Source organism: Canis lupus, chromosome 12 (genome assembly GCF_003254725.2).
Source record: "Canis lupus dingo isolate Sandy chromosome 12, ASM325472v2, whole genome shotgun sequence".
Classification (NCBI taxonomy): domain Eukaryota; kingdom Metazoa; phylum Chordata; class Mammalia; order Carnivora; family Canidae; genus Canis; species Canis lupus.
Genome location: NC_064254.1, coordinates 20,077,607 through 20,100,002, shown reverse-complemented (window position 1 = coordinate 20,100,002; position 22,396 = coordinate 20,077,607). Strand labels below are relative to the sequence as shown.

General features: G+C 42.1%; 1 protein-coding gene across 3 annotated transcripts; it reads left to right on the top strand.

Moving 5' to 3' along the window:
* The first annotated feature begins 663 nt into the window (after window positions 1–663).
* MCM3 (minichromosome maintenance complex component 3) lies at window positions 664–22,021 on the top strand. 3 transcript variants are annotated; one of them, XM_025419016.3, is made up of 17 exons: window positions 664–867; window positions 2,970–3,082; window positions 3,494–3,702; window positions 4,150–4,280; window positions 6,455–6,693; window positions 7,160–7,268; window positions 8,331–8,484; window positions 9,053–9,184; window positions 9,763–9,971; window positions 13,522–13,696; window positions 14,027–14,153; window positions 14,944–15,094; window positions 16,990–17,130; window positions 18,242–18,345; window positions 19,080–19,165; window positions 19,593–19,662; window positions 21,108–22,021. In XM_025419016.3, the coding sequence occupies exons 1-17, from the start codon at window positions 790–792 to the stop codon at window positions 21,304–21,306; spliced, it is 2,427 nt and encodes an 808-aa protein (XP_025274801.1). In that variant the 5' UTR covers window positions 664–789; the 3' UTR covers window positions 21,307–22,021. The 3 variants fall into 3 exon arrangements, with proteins under 3 accessions (XP_025274801.1, XP_035553285.1, XP_035553286.1); XM_035697392.2 differs by having other exon boundaries at window positions 693–867; window positions 2,956–3,082; XM_035697393.2 differs by lacking the exon at window positions 664–867 and adding an exon at window positions 1,204–1,357.
* Window positions 22,022–22,396: the final 375 nt, after the last annotated feature.

Here is a 22,396-nt window from a genome sequence, read left to right as displayed (position 1 = left end):
ACGCTGAACTAAAGAACCTTTCCCAAAGATGCTATTATTCTATGTCCATCCCACAGAGTCTCAAAATCCACTTTTTTTTTTTTCTTGGAACGCTACTTGCGGCCAGTTGCTTGAGAAACGCATCCAGCACACCTGATTTGAATACGCTTAAAAAACGATTTGCTTTTATGTTTTTATCTCCTTGTGTATAAATTCCCATTCTCTGACGTTTAGGTTGCTTTTATTTTTTTTACATTTAAAAATTTTTTTAGTTTTTTTTTTTTTTTTTTTTTTTTTTTTTTTTTTTTTTAAGAATAGGTTACTTTTAGTAAAACCGCCAGGCTGGGGTCCTCTGCGGCAAGTCAAGGTACCGCATCTTGAAAAACAAACAAAAACAAAAAACTACAAAACTTCCGGCAAATGGGGAAGACTACGACTCCCAGAATGCAGCGCGCGCCCCGTCTGGCCCGGCGGCCCAATGACCAGCCTCCGCGAGTCTCCTCTCTGCCCCATTGGTCAGCTTTCCTGTTCGTGAGGGGGCAGAAACACAGGGCTCCGGAGGTCCTGTTTCCCGCCACCGCGAGGCCCGGCTCGGGAAACGCCGAAGAAGAGCAAGCTCTCGATTGGATGCTTGCTATTCTCGCGTAAGAGGAATCAGCCAATCAGAATGTGTATATTCTCCGTGAACCCCTCGCCCCTTCGCGACGTAGCCTCTGGTGGCGGGAAAAGTCCGCAAGTTTTCGCGCCGGGGCGGGGCCGTGTGGAGACCCTCGGCGCGGAGCTGGAGGAGGCGGCTCTGTGGCGGCGGGCATGGCGGGGACTGTGGTGCTGGACGACGTAGAGCTGCGAGAGGCGCAGAGAGATTACCTGGATTTCTTGGATGACGAGGTGAGGGAGGCGCGGGGGCGCGAGACCCTGGCGCTTGGAGCCCCTGGGGCCGCTCTGCTCCACGCCGAGCCGGGTCAGGCCCGTGAGCCCCCGGGAGGTCCGCCGGGGCCTCCGGGCTGTGGCGGCCGGCCGGCGCCTCAGGACTCTTCCGCCCGCGACCTCGCCACGTCTCGAGGTGGAGTCGGTCGGTGGTTGGTGTCCTGTGGGTGCAGCCTTGCGGGAGCCATCCTGTGTCGCTGCTGCGTGCAGGTGACCGCGGGGTCTCGCGAAGGGCGAAGGGTTTCTTTCAACTGCCAAGAAGGTGGCAGAGCTCCCTTTGACCTTTCCTAAATCCCTCCCCACTCTGGATTTGGAGGGAGCGTGGGGGAAAGAATGCTGAAGAGCGGTAGTGACCAGCCACCTTAAAGACCTGCAGGTTTTGGGGACGGACTTCCTAACGGGCGGAAAAGACCTCCTCATTTGGCCATATCCCTTTTCAGTGCCCAAGAAGGTGCAGAGGAACAGTGTTTGCTAAGCTGGGAAGGGGGGGGGGGGGGTTGTACGCCACCCAAGATTGGAGGCCGTAGAATATTAAAAAAAAAAAAATTTTTTTATTGGAGTTCAATTTGCCAACATGTAGCATAACACCCCGTGCTCATCCCGCTGAGCGCCCCCCTCAGTGCCCATCACCCAGTCACCCCATCCCCTGCTCACTTCCCCTTCCACTACCCCGTGTTCGTTTCCCAGAGTTAGGTGTGTCTCATGTTTTGTCACCCTCACTGATATTTTGACTCATTTTCTCTTCTTTGCCTTTACTCCCTTTCACTAATTTTTATATTCCCCAAATGAATGAGACCATATAATGTTTGTCCATTTCCAATTGACTTATTTCACTCAGCATAATACCCTCCAGTTCCATCCACGTCGAAGCAAATGGTGGGTATTTGTCGTTTCTAATGGCTGAGGAATATTCCATTGTATACACAGACCACATCTTCTTTTTTTTTTTTTTTTTTTTTGTAGGTTTATAGTAAGTCTTTATTTATTTATTTATTTTTTTATTGGTGTTCAATTTACTAACATACAGAATAACCCCCAGTGCCCGTCACCCATTCACTCCCACCCCCCGCCCTCCTCCCCTTCCAACACCCCTAGTTCGTTTCCCAGAGTTAGCAGTCTTCAGACCACATCTTCTTTATCCATTCATCTTTCGATGGACACCGAGGCTCCTTCCACAGTTTGGCTATTGTGGCCATTGCTGCTAGAAACATCGGGGTGCAGGTGTCCCGGCGTTTCATTGCATCTGTATCTTTGGGGTAAATCCCCAACAGTGCAATTGCTGGGTCGTAGGGCAGGTCTATTTTTAACTCTTTGAGGAACCTCCACACAGTTTTCCAGAGTGGCTGTATCAGTTCACATTCCCACCAACAGTGCAAGAGGGTTCCCCTTTCTCCACATCCTCTCCAACATTTGTTGTTTCCTGTCTTGTTAATTTTCCCCATTTTCACTGGTGTGAGGTGGTATCTCCTCGTGGTTTTGATTTGTATTTCCCTGATGGCAAGTGATGCGGAGCACTTCCTCATGTGCTTGTTGGAGGCTGTAGAATATTGGTGGGTAAAGCACCTTGCAGCGTTGTTAATGCTGTGTCTGTAGACAAATAGCAAGGCTCCCTATTCCTTTAAGTCTGGATGTGAGCGAACTCTTTCCTTACCACACAGCTGATGGGAAGAGAAAGTATTTTAGTTCCCTACATAATTCTTAAATGAAAAGGCGCCTTAATATGCAAGGTAAGGTTTTGACAAGATTTCTACTTGTCCCTTTAGATTTCTTGTGAGCTTGTTTTAATTCTCCACTAGAAGTGGAAAAATGACTGCATACAGGAAAGCTGCAGATGATAATAGAAAAATAATAGCATGGACATTGAGGAGATCATTATAACTCCTGCAGCTGCATTTGGAATCTCAGGCTAGTGAGTGAAAATGTGAAGAAATTGGAGGTCAGTTCTTCTGCAGAGATTGATTGATTGATTGATCTTGCTGTGGGAACCACCTCTGTTTAAATACTGTCGTTTTTTTTTTTTTTTTTTGGATTTGTGGCTGTGATACGTAGTGGTTATTTTGCAGGAAGACCAGGGAATTTATCAGAGCAAAGTTCGGGAACTGATCAGTGACAACCAATACCGGTTGATTGTCAACGTGAATGACCTGCGCAGGAAAAATGAGAAGAGGGCTAACCGGTAAGTGGCAGGGCTTTCCAAGAGGATACCCTGGCTCTGAGTGATAGTGGCTCCCTTTCTCTTCCCCGGATTGATTGGAACAGGCTTCCCAGGAGAGGACCTGGATGAAATGCTTTTGATCCTTGTTGCCTCACCAGCTTCTGTTTTTTTTTTTTTTTTTTTTCTTCTTCCCAAAGTAGGTGGTGGGTGTTTTCCTCTCAACAGCTCCGCCTTCCATGTTTAACTGAGTATCGTTTCTGCATCTTTGAGAAGTTGAATTAAAGTTAACTGTCAGTTCTGATGTATTTTCCCAAGTCTTCTAGAACGGCAGGAGAAACTAGGAACTAGATTTTCTTACCACTTTTGGTTTTGACGGTCAATTTTTTGAAATTTTCTCTCTGCCTAATTATTCTCTCTCTTGCCGATGTGCAGCCTCCTGAGCAATGCCTTTGAGGAGCTGGTTGCCTTCCAGCGGGCTTTAAAGGATTTTGTGGCCTCCATTGATGCTACCTATGCCAAGCAGTATGAGGAGTTCTACATAGGATTGGAGGGCAGCTTTGGCTCCAAGCATGTCTCTCCTCGGACTCTTACCTCCTGCTTCCTCAGCTGTGTAGTCTGTGTGGAGGGCATTGTCACTAAGTGTGAGTGGCTTCAAGTGGGGCCAAGGGAACGGAGGTGGGATAGACTTAGAGGGCTGGGAAAGCAGGAAGATAGAGCTACTGAGTAGAGCTAGGTAGTGTAGGGCCTTAAACTGACAGAGGGGAGCTGGAAGCAGCTGTGAGCATATACAGTGATGAGGGGGTCCAGAATGGTGAATTCTGCTGAGCGTAGGGGAGTTTCGGCCCTTGGCAATCTCCTCATTCTTAACTCTGAACTATTATTTCTTGGTCAGGATTGGTTGTACTTGAGGTTTTATATAGAAATGTTGATGTTCTAAATATAAAAATGAATAAAACAAATATTATGGAAGTAGCTTAAACTAGTCAGAAGAACACAGTATTTAGAATCAAGATAGACTTGCCTGGGTCAAGTTCCACCTCTGTTGCTGTCTAGTTGCATGACTTTATATGCATGTGTTCCTTTGCTAGGCTCTCTAGTTCGTCCCAAAGTCGTCCGCAGTGTCCACTACTGCCCCGCTACCAAGAAGACTATAGAGCGACGTTATTCTGATCTCACCACCCTGGTGGCTTTTCCTTCCAGCTCTGTCTATCCCACTAAGGTGAGGGGAATGAATTACTTGGGGTTCTTGGGAAGTTGGAATCAAAGATGTCTGTTTTAATGCAAATAATTGATATCTGAAGTCTTCTAGAAGTAAATCAGATGAAAAGTAAGGATTAATCTAAAGGAAAGATTGATTGCTAGCTAGAGTTTAATATGGAAAGTCTTCAATTCTTTTTTTTTTTTTTTAAAGAGAATAAAGATTCACTTTAGAAAACCTGGCAAATTATAGAAGGATTGAAAAAAGACACTAATCTACATTGATCTTTTAGCAGGGTTATATATAACTTTATCATCTACCTAAAGTAATATGGGAGAGTGTTTATGCTATAATGTTACCATGAAATCTTTGCAGATATTTTACTTTGGGTTTGGGAGAAGAATGGCATTGGGAATGGCTTTTTACTTAAGTGTTCAGATTGGCCTGAACTGAGAACAATGGGAGGCTTTCTTAATGAGACAAGATGATTAATGTTGGATACTTATCTGAATTCATTCTATCAAAGAATACCTGTCCCTGCCGTCAAATTTTAATTGAGAGCCACTGTATCCAAATAATTGTTAAGCACTGTGGAGGATACAAATACGAATGAGACCCAGTTCTTATTTTCAACTCAATTGGTGCAGGAATCTTAACATAAAACAAAAATGAGTATCTTAGAATTATAACTAAAGCATACTTTAGAATCATTGAGTCTATCTGCAGGTGAAACGCTGAAATTCAGAGAGGTTAAGTGACTTGCACATGGTTCCAGTTAGTGATGACCCTAAGGGCTAGGATTCATGTCCTTTTACTTTCAGGCCATTTGCCTTTTTTAAGTCATCCTCTTTTTCATTAAGATCCCTCCTTCTAGAGTGTCTTCATAAGTACTCAGAGAGTACTCTTCTGATGATTACAGGGGCCAGGCTTCTTTGCTCAATACTTGAAATACGTTGGACTCCTGGAGGTCGTCTAGTGTGGTACTGAAGAATATGGCTTTGGAGTTAGACTTGTCTCGAGTTCTGGTTCTGCAATTTCCTATGTGACTTGGGGAACTTACTTAAACCTTGCCAGCTTCAGTTTCCTTATTTGTTAATGTGAAAAATATCTGCTTTACTGAGTAGTTGGGATGATTACATGAGATCATCTCATAAATAACAGCACAATGCCATCTACATAGTAAGCACTCAATAAGTGACAGCTGTTTTGTTTTTAGAAAATTCAAATAGCAAGCAAGTCAAAGTTTAAAATGTTTTTACTAAAGTTTAATATACATACAGGAAAGTTTATATAAGTATACACTAAATATATACCTATAAAATCAGCATCCAAACCAGGAAACAGTACCTTCCTAGCACTCAGATATTTGAGGACCCACACTCCCAAATGTTAACCCTATTCTGATATCTAGCAACATGGAGTACTTTTGCCTGCTTTTATATTTTATCTAAATACTCATATATTGGGCTTCCTTTGTTCATCAGATGTTTTTGAGATTCATCCATGCTGTTATAGGTGTATTTTATATCTTTTCATCACTGTATAGTATTTTTTTTTTGGTGGATATACCACATTTATTTAACCATTCTGTTGATGGCATTTGGATATTTTCTAATTTTTGGCTATTGGGAATAATATTGCTATGAACATTGTAGTATGTGGCTTTGGATAGATGTTTCTGTTGGGTATTACCTAGGAGTGGGAAATACTGTGCCATAGTATAGGGGGAACAGGAATCTTAATTTAGGTGTTAATAGAGCCATGGTTCCTTTAGGATATAGTTGTCCCTTCCATTAGATGATTTGTTACTATAACAGATGGGAATGGAAAAAAACTGGAGAAGACATTTGGCTTTTTTTGTTCCTAGATACTAAAATCTCCGGAGGTCATTTCCAAATTATATTTGCTTCCTATAAAAAATGAGTACGGGGATGCCTGGGTGGCTCAGCAGTTGAGCGCCTGCCTTCGGCCCAGGGAGTGATCCTGGAGTCCCTGGACTGAGTCCCACATCGGGCTCCCTGCCTCTCCCAGGCAGAGAGCCTGCTTCTCTCTCTGCCTCTCTCTGTCTCTCTCTCTGTCTCTCTCTGTCTCTCATGAATTAAAAAAAAAAAAAAAATCTTTAAAAACAAAAAAGTGAGTATGGCATTTCTAAGACTGGGGTGAGATAATGATGCTTTTCTGTGTGTCTGTTTCAGGACGAGGAAAACAATCCCCTTGAGACCGAATATGGCCTTTCTGTCTACAAGGACCATCAGACCATCACCATCCAGGAGATGCCGGAGAAGGCCCCAGCAGGCCAACTTCCCCGCTCTGTGGATGTCATTCTGGATGATGACTTGGTAGATAAAGTGAAGCCTGGTGACCGAGTCCAGGTGGTGGGGACCTACCGTTGCCTTCCGGGAAAGAAGGGAGGCTACACCTCAGGGACCTTCAGGTAAAGGGGCAGTTGTGAGGTATTTGACATGCTGCTGGCAGCTTGCATTTCTGGTAGTATTCTTGCTCCAATTTTGCCATATTCTGGAGCATCACAACAGACAGGTGGAACAACCTTGCTGCATGGGAGATGGGATACCTCTTTTTCATCAGATAAAACTGGTAATAGTATCTTATGCTAAAAGTGGGAGTTACTGGTAACATGGTCATAGCCTCATGGCTTACCTGGGAGTTCACATATTCCCACCTCCGTCTCATCCACACTTCTGTCCGAAGATCTGTGTGGCAGCAGAGGATAAATTCCGAGGTGAAGAATTATCAGCATATTTGTGTCACAGACTAAGATTAGTCAGTTGCTGAATTCAGAACAATTTGTCTTTTTTCTTTATTGTTTTCCAAATTGCTATTGGCTCTGATGTTAGGATTTGAAAACTGCAGGCTTCCTCTTATTCCTATCTTTGTCCCAGGACTATCCTGATTGCCTGTAATGTGAAGCAAATGAGCAAGGACGTTCAGCCTTCATTCTCTGCTGAGGATATAGCCAAGATCAAGAAGTTCAGTAAAACTCGTTCCAAGGTCTGAGCATCTTTTAGGAATTTGAGGGTGGGATGGATTTGTTAGGGTTGTGTTTGGCGTAGGACACCTTTTATCTTTGCACTGGATCACGAGGAGGGTCAAGGTTTTTTCTCTGAAGCATGTGGTGTTAGCTTTTAGTTTGACCCAGTCAGTAAGCAAGAGGGTGTTTTTGCTGTTCAGTATTTCTTTTGTGTTACCTGCTGGGTTGCTAAGTGAACCTAAGACAAGTACTAGAATAAGAAAATATCAATGTACCAATAAGTCCATGCAGAAGACAGTAGTGACGCATTGTTACCGAAGTTTAAAATAGGTTATTTTTTTAATTCTCTAATTTGTTTTTCTTAAAGACAGAATGTCCACATTTAGAGTTGAAGAATATACAGTTGACCCTTGAATAAGAGTTGAACTGTGTGGGTTTGCTTACTTGCAGATTTTTTCTGATAAATACAGTGCTATAAATGTATTTCTCCTTCGTATGATTTTCTTAGTGACGTTTTCCTTTCTCTGACTTACTTATTATAAGAATACAGTATATAGTACATACCATACAAAATACATTAATTGACTGTTTTTATGTTATTGGTAAAGCTAGTCAACAGTAGGGTATTAGTAAAGGTTTTGAGGAATCAAAAGTTATTTCTTTTTTGTAGTCTGAATTTTTGATTACATGGGGGATTGACACCCCTAACTTCTGTATTGTTCAAGAATCATCTGTATATGCCTGTGTGATAAAGGTTACTGAAAAAACAAACCCAAACCAAACCAAAAGGTTATTGGAATCACAATGCACATTCTTATTAAACCGAAAATGTTTTGAACCCGGCAATACTCTTTTCCTTGAAGATTAAACCTCTAAGCAAGTTTTGGAATTCAGACTTTCTCTATATCTGTTCTGTTAACGGTCTGATCAATGTGATTTGTCATAAGAAAAGGTTTTACAATTAGAAACAATGTCTACATTTGTGGATTTCTTCAAGCATTTTTATAGACTGAAGTATGAAGCAGAGTTCAGCTTCATTGAATCTCACCAGGCTTTTGATGCCTCTGGTAATTCCTTCTTAGGATATCTTTGATCAGCTGGCCAGGTCATTGGCCCCTAGCATCCATGGGCATGACTATGTTAAGAAGGCGATTCTCTGCTTGCTCTTGGGAGGGGTGGAACGAGACCTTGAAAACGGCAGCCACATCCGTGGAGACATCAATATTCTCCTGATTGGTATGGCATTGGAGATTTACATCAGACTCTTGGTCTTCTCTTGTGGAGTGTGGTTGTGGGAATCTATAATCTGTAAGATTGTGTATTCTCTTCCTTTTTTTTTTTTTTTTTTTTAAGATTTTATTTATTCACAAGAGACACACAGAGAGAGGCAGAGACAGAGGCAGAGGGAGAAACAGGCTCTATGCAGGAAACCTGACGTGGGACTCGATCCCGGGTCTCCAGGATTACGCCCTGGGCTGAAGGCGGCGCTAAACCGCTGAGCCACCTAGGCTGCCCATGTATTCTCTTCCTGGTGTATTTCAGTTCCATCAGAGGGCAAAAGGCTAAAATGAATCTTTTCTTATTATTATTCTCTATTTTTGGGTTTCTTTATTTATAATGTCTAGAATATATTCTTCCATGAATGTTAAAGCAAAAGTGAAAGGATACTATTTACAACCAGTTACTGTAAATTTCTATTATGGCAGGAGCTGTGCTAGAAAAGTAGAACTTGCTGAAGTAGGGGTGGGAGCGGGGCTGGGGGAGGGGTTTCCTAGCAAGTCACCTTGCCCCCACCCAATTACAGGGGATCCATCGGTTGCCAAGTCTCAGCTTCTACGATATGTGCTGTGCACTGCTCCCCGGGCTATCCCCACTACTGGCCGAGGCTCCTCTGGAGTGGGTCTGACAGCTGCTGTCACCACAGACCAGGAAACTGGTAAGAGTTTAAGGGTCTTTGGCAAAGGTCTCACAGTGAAACATGTATAGTTTCTTTGAGTTTGCTCTCAGTACTAGCTTGTACTGGGAAGATACACTAGTAAGGTTAGTTTGAGCCAGACTGTAGAGGATTGAGTATTCTCGGGCAATAGGGCACGAATGATTTAAGTCTTTGGGTGGCCCTCTATGGATAAGAATGTCTCCTAGAAGATACTTTTTGAAGGAGAAAGCTTTGCAAATTGGAAAGAAAAAAGAAGGTTGTGCTATTTTATAAATCAGAGGAAGGGATTGGAAGACTAGTGAAGAGAGAGCAGAGATCCAGCTAGAGAATCACTTGAGGATGAACATAAAAAAAAAATCTATGAAAGAAGTTTGTTGGAGGCTGACTGCTTGGGGATTATTCACGTTGGAGCTAAAACGGTTGACCCACTAGGGTATTTCTCTTAGTCTCTGGGAACTATTGCTCCTCACTATGTTCTCATGAGCTGCAGTGAGTGTTTAGGACGGAGATTGAAATCTCTCCCCTGGTCCTCTACAACCTGAATAGTAACACATATCTTTATTTCCTCATTTTTCTAGGGGAGCGCCGCCTGGAAGCAGGGGCCATGGTCCTTGCTGACCGAGGTGTGGTTTGCATCGATGAGTTTGACAAGATGTCTGACATGGACCGCACGGCCATCCACGAAGTGATGGAGCAGGGTCGAGTCACCATTGCCAAGGCTGGCATCCATGCTCGGCTGAATGCCCGTTGCAGTGTTTTGGCAGCTGCCAATCCTGTCTATGGCAGGGTAAGTGGAGTCAGGCACTTCACTGTTGTCCTCACTTTTGGTTTTGCTGATTAGGTGGGCCATGAAGTTGATTCTTGGTGCCTGGGAGGAATAATAAGCCAAGGACTAATAAGCTCATCCAACGTTTTGTTACTGTCCTTGATTTAGGGCAGTGGTTCCTTACCTTTTCATCCACATCGGAATCCCCTGGAAAGTATTTATTTAAAGTAATTTTAAAAATACAAAGAAGAAAATAAAAGCGACCTGCAGTCTCAACCTAGTAACCTGTATTGTCATTACAGCAAAAATACCACCTGCAGATGTTAGGATGTATAAAGAGAATATAGAGTGCAGTATAGACATTAAAAGCCTTCCTTTTCTCTCCTATATCTTCCCTAAGAGATAACTGCTAACAACTCTTGACGTGTTTGGAAACAAAAACTTAAGTGGGTACCAACAACTACACTGGCTCCTTGTTAACAAATTAGTTTGTTTATCTTTGTTTTTTTTACTATGATGATGATTTGCTAAGGTGTATCTTTTATCTAGCTTTGGGGTTGCTGAATTTTGACTTTATTTTTTCTTTTGGGGGGGGAACTGTCTTATATTCCATTGTATGGATTTATAGTAATTTGTTTAACTTGTTTCCATTTGATGGGCATTTGGGATTTTCCTTTTTCCCTCTTGCTAATTATGAAATGGAGTTGCAGTGAGTATTCCTTTATGTGCATTTTGTTATACATTTAGGAATATATCTGTATGATATATACCTAGTAACAGAATCACTAGATTAAAGAGTTACATGGATTTTCATTTTGGTAGAGATTGCGAAATTGCCTTTTAAGATTGTACCATAATAATACTTTTAAGTAAGACTTACAAATACTTTATATTTATCAACTTCTTTTATCTTCACAGTAACATTGTAGGTGGTAGTTATTATCCTCATCTTACAGCTGAGAAAATGGAGGCATAAAAGGTTAAGTAACTTACTCAAGAGTCACAAGCTAGAAAACAGCTGAGACAGAATTTGAACCCAGAACCTAACTGTGCTCTGGCAATTTATGATTGAACAGTGTATGAGGATACCGGTTTTGGTGGAGTTATTTATTTATTTATTTATTTGTTTGTTTGTTTATTTATTTTTTAAATTTAGCTTTTTTTTTTAAAATTTTTTATTGGAGTTCAATTTGCCAACATTTAGCATAACAGCCAGTGCTCATCCTGCCAAGTGCCTCCCTCAGTGCCCATCACCCAGTCACCCCAACCCCCTGCCCACCTCCCTTTCCACTACCCCTTGTTCATTTTCCAGAGTTAGGTGTCTCTCATGTTTTGTCACTCTCACTGATATTTTCACTCCTTTCCCTTTATTCCCTTTCACTAATTTTTATATTCCCCAAATGAATGAGACCATATAATGTTTGTCCTTCTCTGATTGACTTATTACACTCAGTATAATACCCTCCAGTTCAATCATGTCAAAGCAAATGGTGGGTATTTGTCGTTCCTAATGGCTGAGTAATACTCCATTGTATACATAGACCACATCTTCTTTATCCATTCATCTTTGATGGACACCGAGACTTCTTCCACAGTTTGGCTATTGTGGACATTGCTGCTACAAACATCGGGGTGCAGGTGTTCTGGCGTGTCACTGCATCTGTATATTTGGGGTAAATCCCCAGCAGTGCAATTGCTGGGTCGAAGGGCAGTTCTATTTTTAACTCTTTGAGGAACCTCCACACAGTTTTCCAGAGTGGCTGTACCAGTTCACATTCCCACCAACAGTGCAAGAGGGCTCCCCTTTCTCCACATCCTCTCCAACATTTGTTGTTTCCTGTCTTGTTAATTTTCTCCATTTTCACTGGTGTGAGGTGGTATCTCATTGTGGTTTTGATTTGTATTTCCCTGATGGCAAGTGATGCAGAGCATTTTCTCCTGTGCTTGTTGGCCATGTCTGTGTCTTCCTCTGTGAAATGTCTGTTCATGTCTTTTGCCCATTTCATGATTGGATTGTTTCTTTGCTGTTGAGTTTAATAAGTTCTTTATAGATCTTGGATACTAGCCCTTTATCTGATATGTATCTGATATGTATCAGATTTGCAAATATCTTCTCCCATTCTGTAGGTTGTCTTGTAGTTTTGTTGACTGTTTCTTTTGCTGTGCAGAAGCGTTTTATCTGAAGTCCCAATAATTCATTTTTGCTTTTGTTTCCCTTGCCTTTATGGATATATCTTATAAGAAACTGCTTTGGTCAAGTTCAAAAAGGGTGTTGCCTGTGTTCTCCTTTAGGATTCTGATGGATTCTTATCTCACATTTAGATCTTTCATCCATTCTGAGTTTATCTTTGTGTATGGTATAAGAGAATGGTCTAGTTTCATTCTTCTGCATGTGGCTGTCCACTTTTCCCAGCACCATTTATTGAAGAGACTGTCCTTTTTCCAGTGGATAGTTTTTCCTGCTTTGTCGAATATTAGTTGACCATAGAGTTTGAGGGTCCACTTCTGGATTCTCTATCCTGTTCCATTGATCTATGTGTCTGTTTTTGTGCCAGTACCACACTGTCTTGATGACCACAGCTTTGTAGTACAACCTGAAATCTGACATTGTGATGTCCCCAGCTATGGTTTTCTTTTTTAATATTCCCCTGGCTATTTGGGGTCTTTTCAGATTCCACGCAAATCTTAAAATGATTTGTTCCAACTCTCTGAAGAAAGTCCATGGTATTTTGATAGGGATTGCATTAAATGTGTAAATTGCCCTGGGTAGCGTTGACATTTTCACATTCCACGGCATATGGGGATACCTGTTTTGGTGGAGTTTTTAAAAATGCAGGTGTCTAACTCCAGTCCATGGTTTCTGAATTCACTTTGGGTTGGGGCTATTGGTCGCTATGGTTTAGAAAGGCTCCATAAGATTGGTAATAATGCATAGCTTGGTTTGAGAACCTTGGTTTTTAGATTAATGGTAACATATTTATGTCATTCTGAAGAATTATATTGGGAAATTTGGGGAAAAAATTGCAGGTCCTGAAATGGGAGTGTGGTCAGAATCATTATTAATGTTACCCACATGGTTGTTAGGCCCTCTGACTGTGAAGTTTCTGCAGGTGGGTAGCCTCATAGGCCCAGAATTGAAAGATGAAGAGGTATACAGGTTCTTGAAGACATGATTTATAGATTATTGTCCATTTTTGTTGTGATTTTACTCATTCCTTTCTGAGTAAGGGACTCTAAAGTTTCCAAATGTTTTTGGCTGAGCCAGCTTGTCAGCTTTATAACAGAGGAGAAGGAATCATCTTTCAGGGGTAGTCCTATCCTGGGAATGACAGGAGCAGAATAAAGCTTGGGAAGGAGGAGGCTGGTTTTGAGATCTATGATTCGCCTGTTAGAGGCACTTCAGCTAGAAGGTGGGGCTCTTGAGTTCTCACAGGTCTCCCAAACTTCCTTGAGAGAAGGGTTGGTTGCAGGGAGGCTAACTGAATTAAGTATTTTAATAGCTTTAAATAGCCTCCTTGTCCTCTCCCAATTTGATTTTGCCTCCACTGTCCTTTTTCCTTCCATTTCACAGTATGATCAGTATAAGACACCTATGGAGAACATTGGGCTGCAGGACTCACTGCTATCCCGATTTGACTTACTCTTCATCATGCTGGATCAGATGGACCCAGAGCAGGATCGAGAGATCTCAGACCATGTCCTTAGGATGCACCGTTACAGGGCCCCCGGGGAACAGGATGGCGATGGTGAGTGAGGCCATGGGAAAAGTCAGGCTGATTAATGGAGGGGGACGTAAACAGTTGCGGTTATCTTAGACTTGGCCCAGGTCGTGGTGGGTGTTGCCCTTTCTGGGTTGGTGTTGAAGGTGTCCTTGCCTGCATGGCCACTCTTCCTACTCCCTGGAAGTTATCCTGAGGTGTATCTTTTGTCCATTTCTGGGTCTAGGAACAACTCTGAGCATCTTATGTGTGCCAGGTGGTTCCACTTTTCTTATTTGTGGGTTCCACATATCTGTGTGACTTTGCTTTGTTAGAAGCAAATTCTTACTGTCCTTTCTCCCAACTTGGGTTTTCCAGCCATGCCTTTGGGTAGTGCCGTGGATATCCTGGCCACAGACGATCCTGATTTTAACCAGGAAGACCAACAGGACACCCAGATTTATGAGAAGCATGACAACCTTCTGCATGGAACCAAGAAGAAAAAGTGAGCGTTCTTCACACTTTCTCCCTTGAGGGAACCTGAGATTTGTGTCATATTTGCATGTTTTTATGTGCTGCCCAGGCGAGGTCATGCTTAGATTCATAGCCATGTGAGCTTGTTTTCTTTGCTGGATCCCACACTTAATATACCCCTTTCCCTGGCCAGTTACTTGTGTTTGTGGTAATTAGGCTTAGGTTCTAATCTTTTCCTAAAATGAGAAGTTTTGATAACATGTGCTCAACTGATGGTGGGTATTTATGTTGTCCTCATATGTGAAGTACTGCACAAGTCTTGTAGCTGTTTGTGACAAGCTTATGTTGAAGGGACAGCAGATGACAAGCCCTGGGTGCTGTGTAAGTGGATTTGGATAAAGGAGATAAGGGATCAAGTGTTTAAAGCATGAAATGTGAGATCTTATACCTCTGTTTAGGGTTATAGTATGGTAGAAAGCATATAGTTTCAAACCTATCATTTAAGAAAATAGAATTTAAAGTCAGCAAACTGAATTTGAGTCTTTTCTGAGCCATTGTTTTTACCGATTAAATAAGGTAATACCTAAACTCCTACCTGTACTGTTTATCTCACAAATAATATCTAAGTAATAGCCACAGAATTCAATAAATATATGTGAAAAGGTCTTATACACGTTCTGTATGAGTGGGATTTATGATAATGGATTTTAGATTGTATCTCTACCACTTGACCTTGACTTCTGAGGAGAGGCCAAGCCCCCAACCCCCAGTCAGGTGCCAAGGTATGGCAGAGAAGAAGAATTCACTGTGTGTGCATCCAGGGAGAAGATGGTGAGTGCAGCATTCATGAGGAAGTACATCCACGTGGCCAAAATCATTAAGCCCATCCTAACTCAGGAGTCAGCCGCCTACATTGCAGAAGAGTATTCACGCCTGCGCAGCCAAGACAGCATGAGCTCGGACACTGCCAGGGTGAGTCCCCACAGGGAAGATGGGCCTAGGAATTCCTGAAGTAGAAGGCTGGGGAGTCCCTCTTATCTGGGAGCTCTAAAAGCATTTTAACTTAGTGGTTCCTTACCTTTTTCTTTCTGGTCTGAAGGACTTCCTGTATTATAGTTCTAATTTTAAAAAGGAGAATGAAGTGAGAATACCAGAGTTACCTATAACTCATTAATTCAGATGACATTGGCCTCCAGAAGCTATGATTCATTCAGTAAACATAAGGAGCAACTTTTGGGAACTGAACTGGTGTGTGTTCTTAACATGCAGGGTTAAAATAGAAAGAACTATCCTCAGATACCCAGAGAGCTCAGATCTGGGACTAGCAGGCAGGAAGGTAGATGGAAAGATCTTATATGCATATTTATATATATCTACCACAGGGTGGTACCTAAAAGAGAACTAATGTGAAAGATGATTGGAGTATAGATGAAGAAACTATTAGTTTTTCCTTTAGATTATAGAAGGGGTATGAATTTGAGGGAAGAAAGGGTGATATTTGAGCTAGACTTTGACAAGTGATTAGTTTGGTAACCATAGTAGTTATCCAAAGTCATTTCTAGAAATCTGCCTGTGAATTTATCTAAACTTTTTGGGGCAGTATAGTTCACACTGGATTTCATGGCAGCAAGACCCAAGTCTAAGACCATTATTAGGTGCTATAGACATAGACCCTTGGATTTAGACATGATCCTAGGTCACCTATTCCACCTTCACACCCAGACAGGACTTCTACCTTCTGGAATTTCTGCTAAGACTTCTTGACATCTCTAGTGGCAACATGCCTGGTACATCACTGCATTGAAATGTTAGAACATTCTATTTATTAGGCTTAAACTTACTTCCACATGACTTAGACCCATGGGTCTTAATTTTGTTTTCTGGGGATTGTGTATGACCTGTCTTCTTCAGATTAAGCATCCCCTTTCTTTTTAATTGTTTCTCTTGCCACGTGAACACATTCCAGTGTGTCAAAAAGCCTTCTATTGAACGTAAAACACTTGAAAGGAGAAGTGACTAGATCAAGGATCATACAATGCGAGATGTGGGTGTGACAGAAAGAAGTAGCCCTCTGTACTGGTCCCAGGTCTTTTCAGCTAATATTTGGGCCTTACACAAGTCTCTTCACATCTCACAGGTCATAGTTTTTTTATCCATAAAGTGAGAATGTTGGATAATGTTAGGGATGTTTAACTAGGTGAGCACATCACAATCACCTGAAACTTAAAAAGAATACATGTACAGTCCTAAACACATACATTCTGACTCATTAGACCAGAGATGCCATTCAGCCAATAACATGTAAAAATGAAAGAAGCACACCAGTTGGTATGCATCCACCCCCATGAGAACTGCTTGATGAGAACATGCTAGATTTCTGCTCCTCCTCTGGACTTGAATTTATCCAACTTCAGATGACCTCTTCCACACTCCTCCCCTAGTGTGACCTTGCACAAATTACTTGAAGCCCTGAGTCCCATTTCCATCCCATTTTCATCCATAAAACTTGGAGAAGTTAAATGGCACAGTTGATATAAAAGCAAAGTTCCTGGAGCGCTGCAGGCAGACAGTAAAGGATTATTTTTCTTCCTTATTGTAGTCTTTCTAGCCTTTTCTCTTTCCAGCTATAAGATGCCTCATTTTCTTCCCTGTTCTACTATCCCTTTGTCCCTTAACACTCATGTTTCCTTGGTTATTTTTATCTTTGTGAATTTTATGTGGTGTTTATACAGAATACAGAGGTCTGAATCCTTTGCTTTACTTCCTAGAATCATTCTGGTACTATCTTGACATTTTCTGTACAGTGGGAATGATGGGCATGCTTAAGGAATTCTGGACAAATAATCGTCCCTTGTTTTCTTCCCTAGACATCACCAGTTACAGCCCGGACGCTGGAAACTTTGATTCGATTGGCCACAGCCCATGCCAAGGCTCGCATGAGCAAGACCGTGGACCTGCAGGATGCAGAGGAAGCTGTGGAGTTAGTCCAGTATGCTTACTTCAAGAAGGTGAGGGTTCCGATGCTTGTGCGTGAGAGATTTTTCTGAGTAAATGTTGGTGCTTGGGCTGCCCAGCCCTCCCTGGTAACACTTGCATTTAGGTCATCAATGGAAAGCAGCATCTAGATGCATGCCAGGACCAGCTGGAAAGCTTTAAAATACTGATGCCAGATCCCCTAATGACCCCAGAGATTCTGATTTAATTGATGTGTTACATAGTCAATTGACTGCTTCTCTGTCTACTCATACTTCCTTTGTCTCTTAAAAAAGTAGATATTTCCAGAGGATTGATGTTGGTGATCTTCCTCTTCCCTCTATACCTTTTGCATTGCCAGTCTCTTCAAGTATCCCACTGGCATCTCAACAACTCGCATCAAAACTCTCAATTCTCAAACATGGCCTGTCATTCTGTTTCTGCTTATGACATTGTGTTTCTGTCATTTTAGACACCAAGCTTTGGGGCCTTCGTTATCTTTTCATTGTTGCCCATCCCCTCCCCATTTTAGTGAATTGTAGCCCTTGAGGTTTAGTTATTGGTCTGATTGGCTTTTCCTGCTTACTCTTTTTTTCTAGGGTGGGAGTTGTCTTAAATTTAAATTAACTACCTGATCTATAAAGAAATGAATTATTTTCCACTTAACCATTATGGGCTGAACTTTCTTTTCATTCATTTCTTTGTTCCTTAAACCATTGAATACCTACTATGTGAAAGGAATTGAACATTCCTCTCAACATTTTTTTTAAAAGATTTATTTATTTTAGAGAGAGCACAAGAGCAGGGGCAGAGGGAAAGGGAGAGAGAATCTCAAGCAGACTCCCCACTGAGTGGGGAGCCCCAAATGGGGCTCCATCCCACAACCCTGAGATCATGACCTGAGCCGACAATAAGAGTTGGATGTTTAACTGAGCCATCCAGGCACCCCACCTGTCAGCATTTTTAAAGATAGGTAGCAGCCTGTTCCTCTGTCCCTGGTTCTGGGATTCAGGGACAAAAGAGGCTCAGTCATTAGACCCATGGAAGTTATTTCTGCTGATGGTGTAGAAGGGACTCTTACTCAGAGTTCTTCATTTAGTTTCTTGGCATGATTGACCCTTTCCGCCCACTCATACTTGGTCTTAGGTTCTAGAGAAGGAGAAGAAACGAAAGAAGCGAAATGAGGATGAATCAGAGACAGATGATGAAGAGGAGAAAAGCCAGGAGGACCAGGAGCAGAAGAGCAAGAGGTAAGACAGAGCAAAGAGAAAAGAGGTAGACTTCAGTTGGCGTTGAGGACAAGGGAGAGGGGTGGATCTGTACTGCTGGTTGACATCAAGTTTGTTTTGGGAAATTCGGGTGCCAAAGACAACCTAGGCAAAGTAGAGAGCTTAGCTAGCTCCTCTATTCTCTGGTATGATGCTTTTTTTTTTTTTTTTTTAAGATTTATTTATTTATTCAAGATAGAGCATGTGCATGTGTATTGGCGGTTGGGGGCAGAGAAGGAGGGAGAAACTTTAATAGACTTGTGCACTGAGCATGGAGCCTAATACAGGGCTCGATCCCACAACCCTGAAATCAGGGCCCTGAGATCACGACCTGAGCAGAAACTAAGACTAGGATGCCTACCTGACTGTGCCATACAGATGCCCCTGGTATGATGCTTTTGACCTCTTTCTGCTAAGGCAATGTTAAGTGGCAGGAGCACTAACTCCCACAGGTTTTTGAGTGTATCTTTCAAAGCCCTTTCCTCATGGTAACCCTTTCATGCCTGTGGTTGAATTTCTAAGTGGATGATAGAGAAAAAGAGCACTGGGAAGTGGGGCCTGTTTGTGTTCTGGTCCAGAGACCTTTGGTCTCTTTTAAGAAAAAAATTTTTTGGCCTAGCATTTCACTTTGATTGTAGATCTAGTTCTTTTTCTCTAGTCAGAGGTACAGGATGGGTTTCCCAAAGCCTTTCTCTTAACTGCTGTGGGTATTCTAGGAGAAAAACTCGTCACCCTGATGCTAAGGATGGGGGCTCCTATGACCCCTATGACTTCAGTGACACTGAAGAAGAAATGCCTCAAGGTGAGTGAATGTCTCCTATTGATAGAGTTGGTTCCTTTGACTGCTGACCTTAGTTGCTCTGTGTACTGCATTTTCTGGTGGGTGCCCATTTCGTTCCCTGCTCAGGGCCCTGTGTCCAAGAGGTTTGTCCCAAGAGAACCTCAGGAAACCCAATCAGAACTTTGGAAACTGGGCTTTGCTCAGTTGTTTGCTTCCTTCTTGATGAACTGTGCTCTTTGCCAAGCCTGGCATAAGCATCCCAGATAACATGTTGAGGATCTTTTGCGTGACTCAATTTCTTTACCCTGGCTGGCTCCAGAAGAACCCTAGGAAGTGAGGCTGGTCAGACTCAGTGAGGTATGGGCAATGGAGATTACTTGTCTGGTGTTTGTGGAAATGGCCTCACCATATTGTCTTCCCATTATCTGCAATCATTTATCATCTAAAGTGCACACTCCAAAGACAGCAGACTCACAGGAGACCAAGGAGTCCCAGAAGGTGGAATTGAGTGAATCCAGGTGAGTAGGAAATGAATGCCACATGCTGCTGAAGCAAGGACTTATTTCTGGGGAGAGGGTATGAAACAAGCTGGCTATCAGCAGAGCTCAAAATAGTAGGCCCAATGATTTTTAGGACAGTTTATATTCTGATTATAATTTTGAACTTAAGAAAAATTACCAAAAAAGTAGCAAAAATAGTATCAAGAACTCTTTTATACTCTTTACACAGAATCTCCAGTTGTTTACATTTTACCATTTGCTTTATAAACAGTTCTCTGTGGGAATTTTAAATATAATGTCCTTGGGAGTTCAGGTAGGAGGAGAGTAGAGTCTTGAAGCAAGGACAAATTTTTTGTCTTACTGTAACCTTGGGTTCTTTCAGTAGGGTATACACACACATACACACACAAATTTTCTTCATTGAATTGTTGTCCTTTGTTCTGGGGTGAAAAATTGTTACCACTAGAGGTTCAGAAACTGTTTTATATAAACATTTTTTTAGAGCTTTTTTTGTTTATTTTAGAAAGTGTACATGGGTCAGGGGAGGGGGAGAGGGAGAGAATCTCAGGCAGGCTCCTCACTGAGCACAGTGCTGGATGTGGTCCTGAGATCATGACCTGAGCTGAAAGCAAGAGTTGGTCACTTAACCGACTGAGCCACCCCTTATATATAAATTTTTGTGTTTACTGAATACCAAACAAAATCTATGCTTAAGGTTCACTTTTTTTTTTATTATTTTGAACTATATTTTAAAGCGCTTTCTGAGTCAGCTTATGTAGATTTTTTTTAATGACTGCGGTTTTTTCCATAGTATAAATATATAAAATTTTATTTGAATTTTCTAATGATGGGCTCTTAGGTTCTATAAAGCTGGTATTGACAGTAAAACATACTTATTACTGTATTCATGCAAATGTGTAGCTATAAAGTTATTTTTAGAAATGGACTTCCTGGGACAAAGGATATGTACTTAAAATTTTTAGTGTGTGCTGAATTGCCTTTCAAAGGTGCTGTTCCAGTTTATGCCCCCCCCCCTTTTTTTTAAAGATTTTATTTATTTATTTATTTATTTATTTATTTATTTATTTATTTGAGAGAGAGAAAAAGAGGGCATGCGCTGGGGGAGAGAGGATCAGAGGGAGGGGGTAAGAATCTCAAACAGACTGAGTGGAGTGCAACTCGGGGCTTCTCACAACCCTGAGATCACGACCTGAGCCCAAGAGTTGGATGCTTAACTGAGACACCCAGGTGCCCCCCAATATACATTTCTATGGAAACACCAATTTCCCACATCTTCATAGGCCTCTGGTTTTTAAAATGGTATTATTTCTTAGTATGCAGGAAGCTCTTTAATAGAATGTTGAGGGGATGCCTGTACTATATTAATACTTACATAGATCTTGCCTGAGAGCATTTGGGTTTGTTGACTTTTCACCCTCACCCATCTTTTCCTGACTGGGTAGGTTGAAGGAGTTCAAGGTGGCGCTCTTGGATGTGTTCCGGGAAGCTCATGCACAGTCGGTGGGCATGAATCGCCTCACAGAATCCATCAACCGGGACAAAGAAGAGCCCTTCTCTTCAGCAGAGATTCAGGCTGCCCTGAGCAAGATGCAAGATGACAACCAGGTCATGGTCTCTGAAGGCATCATCTTCCTCATCTGAGAACTTTGGGGCCCTGCCAAGAATGTTTTTTCCATATTCCTCTCCCTGTTCCCGCCAGTCTTTGCCTTCATTCCCTGGATGACAGTGTTAATTGAATGGAAATTGAGGGACATGTGACAAAGCTGAGCTTTGGGAATGGGTAATGAAAGCTGCTGTAGGATAAAAAGAAGAAAGTGGGAAAGGACTATGACTATTTTATCTTCATTCATTCATTCTCCCTATCTCCCACCCAGAATAAATCAAACTATTGTTTGCAGTAAATAACATCTAACTTCTGAGAATATGGGGGGAGCACAGCTGGTTTCTGCTCATCCTTGTTTGTTGGTTGTTTTCACTTTCCTGGGCATGTCTGTCTAGAACAGGTTTGGGGGGCAGCCCTCGTGGCTCAGCGGTTTTAGCGCCTGCTTTAGGCCCAGGCTGTGATCCTGGAGACCCAGGATCGAGTCCCACGTTGGGCTTCCTGTGTGGAGCCTGCTTCTTCCTCTGCCTGTGTCTCTGCCCTCTCTCTCTCTCTGTTTCTCATGAGTAAATAAATAGATAATTAAAAAATAAAAATCATTTAGAACAGGTTTGGGCTGTTTTATGCTGGTAAAGTTCTGAGGCAAGTCACAAAGGCCAAGAAGGCTCGCTTTTTTGTAGCACCAGTGAAAACTAATACATACTTCTGACCTAAATATCTGATACACTGAATAAACTTACCTATTTTTAAATTATACACATGGTCTTAATACTTTGTGCTTTTGTGGTCAGGTTTAATTTTGTTATCCTTGAAAGCTCTGCCCTGCAGGATTTGCTGCTTCCACATTTGCACCAAGTCACCACATGGTGGCAGCAGGCTGCTGTGCTGTCCTTGGGGGTTAGGTCTTTAGGCAATTTTCTTCCTCAGGGACACCAGCATTTATCAGTTAAACTTGTGCAAGCCAAACTTTGCCAATTCGGAATACCTAAATGGCTACAGGAGGCCAGTGAGTGAGAGTCCAGGAGAATTGACCCTTTGCCTGCCTTTTTTGAGCATAGATCAAAACTCATATTCATTACTTCACAGAGAAGTAATACCTGGTATATCAGACATCTCAGTATTGTGAGTTCT

Bases quoted from the DNA above. Each gene is read 5' to 3' on its own strand.
- MCM3 (XM_025419016.3), top strand. From the start codon at position 790: ATGGCGGGGACTGTGGTGCTGGACGACGTAGAGCTGCGAGAGGCGCAG. The intron at 7,269-8,330 runs GTCTGAGCATCT...ATTCCTTCTTAG, and splicing joins TCAGTAAAACTCGTTCCAAG to GATATCTTTGATCAGCTGGC. The intron at 9,185-9,762 runs GTAAGAGTTTAA...TCATTTTTCTAG, and splicing joins CACCACAGACCAGGAAACTG to GGGAGCGCCGCCTGGAAGCA.